General features: G+C 42.3%; 1 protein-coding gene across 1 annotated transcript in view; it reads left to right on the forward strand.

The window, feature by feature from the left end:
* Positions 1 to 7,006, forward strand: part of LOC118390623 (rho guanine nucleotide exchange factor 15-like) — a 37,418-nt gene that overhangs the window by 26,042 nt on the left and 4,370 nt on the right. The window contains exons 13-16 of the mRNA XM_052457479.1: positions 3,811 to 3,965; positions 4,129 to 4,305; positions 4,430 to 4,512; positions 4,620 to 4,724. Of these exons, the coding sequence (XP_052313439.1) occupies positions 3,811 to 3,965; positions 4,129 to 4,305; positions 4,430 to 4,512; positions 4,620 to 4,724 (520 nt within the window). The remainder of the gene's footprint in view (positions 1 to 3,810; positions 3,966 to 4,128; positions 4,306 to 4,429; positions 4,513 to 4,619; positions 4,725 to 7,006) is intronic.

Raw genomic sequence — 7,006 nt, forward strand, 5'->3', positions numbered from 1 at the left:
CTTTGAGTTTTTGTCTGGATGAAATGCTCACGACTCCTGAAGATGGATTACTGGGCTGAACACGCTAAAAACAAGTGGCTATTTGGACATAAATGATGGAACTTTATGGAACAAATCAGTAATTTATTGTTGAACTGGGATTCCTGGGAGTGCCTTCTGATGAAGATCATCAAAGGTAAGTGAATATTTATGGCATTGTTTCTAACTTTGTTGATTGCAAAATGGCGGCTATTCCTCTGGCTGTTTATGGTTCTGAGCGCCGTTCTCAGATTATGCTTTTTCGGTAAAGTATTTTTGAAATCTGACACAGCGGTTGCATTAAGGAGAAGTCTATCTTTAATTATGTGAATAACACTAGTATCTTTTATCAATGTTTATTATTGGTATTTCTGCAAAATCACTTGATGTTTTTGAATCAAAATATTACTGCACGTAAGGCGCCAATGTAAACTGAGATTTTTGGATATAAATATGCACATTATCGAACAAATAAGACATGTATTGTGTAACATGATGTCCTATGAGTGTCATCTGATGAAGATCAAAGGTTAGTGATTAATTTGATCTATATTTCTGCTTTTTGTGACACCTCTCTTTGGCTGGATAAATGGCTGTGTTTTTTTCCGACTTAGCGGTGATCTAACATAATCATATGTTGTGCTTTAGCTGTAAAGCATTTTTTTTAAATCAGATACGATGGGTAGATTAACAAGATGTTTATCTTTCATTTGCTGTATTGGACTTGTCAATGTGTGAAAGTTACATATTTCAAAAAAATATTTTGTCGAGGTGTTCCTCGCAGAACCCCTGCGCTAGAAAGGTTAATTGAAATTATTTATGATGCTTACCTCAGGAAACTGGTTGAGAGAATACCAAGATTGTGCAAAATTGTCTTTAAGACAAAGGGAGGCTCCTTTGAAGAATATAAAATATAAAATATATTTTGATTTGTTAAAAAAAATTGTTTACTACATGATTCCATATGTGTGATTTCATAGTTTTGATGTCTCCACTATTGTGCAATATAGAAAATAGTACAAATAAAGAAAAGTCCTGGAATGAGTAGGTGTGTCCAATCTTGTGACTTGTACTGAATATGTTATGGCTTTTGAACCTCAGATGGCTATGAATCCACGATATGGCAATAATTGAAGCTGCTCTAATATCAAACATGTAAAGTGTGGTGTACCACAGGGTAGCTCTTCAGGCCCTTTACGCTTTTATATTTTTACCAATGACATGCCACTGACATTAACCTGTTGGTGTTAGGGGCAGTATTTTCATTTTTGGAAAACAAACTTTCCGTTTTAAACGGGATATTTTATCAGGAAAAGATGCTACAATATGCATACAATTGACAGCTTTGGATAGAAAACACTAACGTTTCCAAAACTGTAAAGATATTGTCTGTGAGTATAACAGAACTGATGTTGCCGGCGAAAGCCTGAGAAAAATCCAATCCGGAAGTGCCCCAGGTTTTGAAAGCGCTGCGTTCCAATGACTCCCTATTCAGCTGTGAATGTACCATCAATGAGCTTACGCTTTCTACATATTCCCCAAGGTGTCTACAGCATTGTGACATAGTTTTACGCATTTCTGTTGAAGAATAGCCGTAGGAAACCACATTACGTAAGTGGTCACATGGTGGCTCCGAGAGAGATTCCCACATAAAATACAGAGGTAGCCATTACGCCAATCGGTCACAGTGAAAAACGAATTGTCCCGACTGATATATTATCGAATAGATCTTAGAAAAACACCTTGAGGATGGATTCTAAACAACGTTTGCCATGTTTCTGTCGATATTATGGAGTTCATTATGAATATTTTTCGGCGTTGTGGTGACCGCAATCTCTGGGCGATTTCTCAGCCAAACGTGAAGAACAAACGGAGCTATTTCGCCTACAAAAATAATATTTTGGGAAAAAAATTAACTTTGGCTGTCTACCTGGGAGTCTCGTGAGTGAAAACATCCGAAAATCTGTCTTCTCATAAAATGTCTCTAGTGTCCGAACAGTCTACAAACTATAATGACCACTCTATTGAAAGGGAAGACTCTCAAAAACACAATGTTCTTCGTTTTTGCTCGACGGACCCCACAAGCCCCACAGGACTTTCCTGAAGTCAGTACCGTCGATGTGACAACTTCTGTTTCTAGCAACCGAGGCTCCTCAGAGGAAGAAGGGGAAGACCATCCTCCTCAGTGAAATACTTCAAATTAAAAATGGTAAAACATTGAAAAACTAAACCAAATATAGTCACATCACCAAATAACAATAAAACACACTGTTTTGCACTGAAGGTCTACAGTAGCTGCAACAGTACTCTGTAGGGATAGCACATTGGTGTATCCCAGAGGACAGCTATCTTCTGTCCTCCTCTTCGTAGACTGACTTCAATACAAAACCTAGGAGGCTCTTGGTTCTCACCCCCTTCCATAAACTTACACAGTAATTATGACAACTTCCGGTCCTCCAACCTATCAGAGCTCTTGCAGCATGAACTGACACGTTGTCCAGTACTGAAAGCATAAACTCCAGCTAGCTAGCACTGCAGTGCATAAAATGTGGTGAGTACTTGGCTCAAAGAGAGAGAAAGACAATAGTTTAACAGTTTTGAACAAATACATTTTTTCCAAAATTAAGGAGCAATAGTGACACTTTCTTTTTCACTTACTTAGCTAGCAAATGCATCTAGCTAGTTTACCCTACTGAAACACCCTGCTTAAACAGAGGGATGCTATGTTAGCTACAGTAGCTCGCTATGACTTTCCAACACAACACTTGAACTCCTCCAAGTCAAGGTAAGCTTTTGGTATTACAAATGTATTTTCCGGTGTGACTGCTTACTGACTGCACAATAACATTACTGGTGATTGTAGTGGGTTTACAAATGCGTTAGTTCTATTAGCTATGACTTTATTTAGCTAATATGGTGACAATGACGTAGGCTGTGTGCAGCGTTTTGGCTTGGAATTTTTTTTCCGCCTAGTCACATACAGCTGATGGGTTGTGCATTGAAGTCCACAAATGAAGGTTAGAGGTGAGAGGAAATCAAATCAAATTTTATTTGTCACACACACATGGTTAGCAGATGTTAATGCGAGTGTAGCGAAATGCTTGGGCTTCTAGTTCCGACAATGCAGGTGAGAGGAAAGCCAGGAATACAACGTGGCTGCTATGAAAGTGAACTGTGTTCAGGCGTTATCAGGGGTGTATTCATTCCACTGATTCTGTTGAAAAACTTGTCTTAAACTGAAGAAAACGGAACAAAACATACCTTAATTTGTCCAATAGAAACTAGTTTGCAACTGTTGGACTAATGATTACACCCAATATCAGCTAGATGCAGGCAAGTGTGCAAGCCGTGAATGAATGTCACCGTCTGTCACCTCAAATGTCTCTCGATCTGTGTGCACCTACGTTGTAAACTTTCAATCATAGGCTAGGTTGTAACAACCTCATGATGAGTATCGGGATCATTTGAGTATTATGTAGTAGCCTACACCTATCGATGTTACATTGAACTGGGTGAATGGAATATGAATGAGAGTAATCCAATGTGCTGTAATAGAAATAAGGCCATTCTCGTGAATTTTTTGTTTTTTAATCTGGTGAAAATGCCCTTAAAATGCTTTTGGGAAACCAGGCCCCAGTTGGTCCGAAGACAAATGAGTGAGAAAAATATATATATTTGGGCTGCTTGTGTGAACGAAGCCTTTGTGGCAACTGCAGAAAAGGTCTTTAAAAATGTTTGATTGGGTGAAGCTCACTGATTGAGACCCTGTCTCTCCACCATGTCCACATGCAGGCTGTTCCCATTGTCTCGAAGGCTCGCTTCCTGGAGAAGAGAGGAGAGCTATATGAGCTATCCAAAGGGGCCTCCCTCTTCAGTTCTCGTCTCAAACTCACCCCCATCTACCTCTTCCTCTTCAATGACCTACTCATCATCACATGCAAAAAGAGGCAAGCAAAAGGATATACTCCACATACTGACCAACAGTTGCATTTAATTAAATGGTCAGAAAATGTGCTGTGGGCAACTGGTTGTCATAATATTTCAACCTTGTTTTGCCTGCTGGGTGGTGAATATGCAAGTTGAGTATAGTTTCTCTCCTTTCCTGTCCAGCTCAGAGCGCTATATGGTGACAGACCACACCCACCGCTCCCTGGTGCAGGTCCAGCCCGCGGGGTTTGGGGTTGGAGCGGAGGGCCCTGGGCCCAAGTTGGAGCACTCCTTCTGTCTGCTACTGCTGGAGAACCACCGAGGCATTGCCTGTGAACACCTGCTGAAGGCCCCCTCAGAGTGAGAGAACACACACACACAGCCTCCCAACCAACCAACTCTCAGATAATGCACTATACACTGAAGAATAAAGACAAAAATGCATCACACAGTGTTGTACCCAGTTTCTACTTTCACTCTCTAGGTCAGATATGCACCGGTGGATGGCAGCATTCCCTTCCTTAAATGACCCAAACAGAAAGGAAGAGGTGGTTTATGAGGACTGGGGTGAGTAAATAGATGACAAACCCAGTTATAAAATATTAACATTCTTAGTTAGATGCACATACTTCCCTGAAGTGAAATTGTAGCCTTAACCTTTTGTGGGATTATAGATTGCCCCCAGGTGCAGTGTGTGAAACGATACGTTGCCCAGCAGGCTGATGAGCTCACCATGGAGCCTGCTGACATTATCAACGTGCTATGCAAGACCCATGAGGGTAGGTGGAACAAACAAGGAAATATACTTTCAGTACAAAATTCCCACTGAATTGTCAAGCATCTTTATTGGAAGACTTACAGTGCATTCAGACCTTGACATTTCCCCCCCAAAATGACATTACAGCCATATTCTAAAACGGATTTAGTTCCCCCATCAATACCCCATAATGATAATGCGAACCATTTATTGTTTGAAGATTTATCAATGAAACAATACCTTATCTACGTAAGTATTCAGACCCTTTGCTATGATACTCAATTGAGATCACGTGAAACCTGTTTCCATTGATCATCCTTGAGATGTTTCTACAACTTTATTGCAGTTCACCTGTGGTAAATTCAGTTGATTGAACATGATTTGGAAAGGCACACCTGTCTATACAAAAAAAGGTCCCACATTTGACAATGCATGTCAGAGCAAAAACCAAGCTGAGGTCGAAGGAATTGTCAGAGACAAAATTGTGTCTAGGCACAGGTCTGGGGAAGGGTACCAAACAGTTTCTTCAGCATTGAAGGCCCAAAAGAACAGTGATTCTTATATGGAAGAAGTTTGGAACCACCAAGACTTTCTACAGCTGGCCGCACTACCAAACTGAGCAATGCAGGGAGAAGGGCTTTGGTCAGGAAGTTGACCAAGAAACCCCTACGGTCACTGACAGAGCTCCAGAGTATTTCTGTGGAGATGGGATAACCTATCCGAAGGACAACCATCTCTGCAGCACTCCACCAATCCGACCTTTATGATAGGAGTGGCTTCCGTCTGGCCACTCTAAGGGCACATGACAGCCAGGTTACCAAAAGGCACCAAAATGAATCTCAGACCAAGAGAAACAAGATTCTCTGGTCTGATGAAAGCAAGATTGAACTCTTTGGCATGAATGCCAAGCTTCACATCTGGAGGAAATCTGGCAACATCCCGACGGTGAAGCATGGTGGTGGCAGCATCATGTTGTGGGGATGTTTTTCAGGGGCAGGGACACTAATCAGGATCAAGGGAAAGAAGAACAGAGCAAAGTACAATGAGATATTTGAAAACCTGCTACAGAGAACTCAGGACCTCAGACTGGGGTGAAGGTTCACCTTCTAACAGGACAATGCACACAGCCAAGAGAGAGACAAGCCTCTGAAGGTCCTTGAGCGGCTCAGCCAGGGCCTGTACTTGTACTTGAACCCGATCTAACATCTCTGGAGAGACCTGAAAATAGCTGTGCAGCAATATAGCTGTGCAGCAACACTCCCCATTCAACCTGACAGAGCTTGAGAGGATCTGCATAGAAGAACGGGAGGAAGTCCCAAATACAGGTTTGCCAACATTGTAGCGTGTTACGGATACAGGTATCCTGTGTGTGTGTGTGTGTGTGTGTGTGTGTGTGTGTGTGTGTGTGTGTGTGTGTGTCCAATCAATCAAACAGAAGACACACCTCCTCCTGTTTCCTACCCAATAGCAACGATTAAAACATTCCCTAACCAGAAACCGTGGATTGATGGCAGCATTCGCGTGAAACTGAAAGCGCGAACCACTGCTTTTAATCAGGGCGAGATGACTGGTAACATGAACGAATACAAACAGTGCAGCTATTCCCTCCACAAGGCTATCAAACAAGCTAAGAGTCAGTATAGAGACAAAGTAGAATCTAAATTCAACGGCTCAGACACAAGAGGTATGTGGCAGGGTCAACAGTCAATCACGGATTACAAGAAGAAAACCAGCCCAGTCACGGACCAGGATGTCTTGCTCCCAGGCAGACGAAATAACTTTTTTGCCCGCTTTGAGGACAATACAGTGCCACTGACACGGCCTGCAACGAAAACATGCCGACTCTCCTTCACTGCAGTCGAGGTGAGTAAAACATTTAAACGTGTTAACCCTCACAAGGCTGCAGGCCCAGACGGCATCCCCAGCCGCGCCCTCAGAGCATGCGCAGACCAGCTGGCCGGTGTATTTACGGACATATTCAATCAATCCCTATACCAGTCTGCTGTTAACACATGCTTCAAGAGGGCCACCATTGTTCCTGTTCCCAAGAAAGCTAAGGTAACTGAGCTCACTTCAGTCATCATGAAGTGCTTTGAGAGACTAGTCAAGGACCATGTCACCTCCACCCTACCTGACACCCTAGACCCACTCCAATTTGCTTACCGCCCAAATAGGTCCACAGACGATGCAATCTCAACCACACTGCACACTGCCCTAACCCATCTGGACAAGAGGAATACCTATGTGAGAATGCTGTTCATAGACTACAGCTCGGCATTCAACACCATAGTACCCTCCAAGTTC

This window comes from Oncorhynchus keta, chromosome 11, assembly GCF_023373465.1.
Source record: "Oncorhynchus keta strain PuntledgeMale-10-30-2019 chromosome 11, Oket_V2, whole genome shotgun sequence".
Classification (NCBI taxonomy): Eukaryota; Metazoa; Chordata; class Actinopteri; order Salmoniformes; family Salmonidae; genus Oncorhynchus; species Oncorhynchus keta.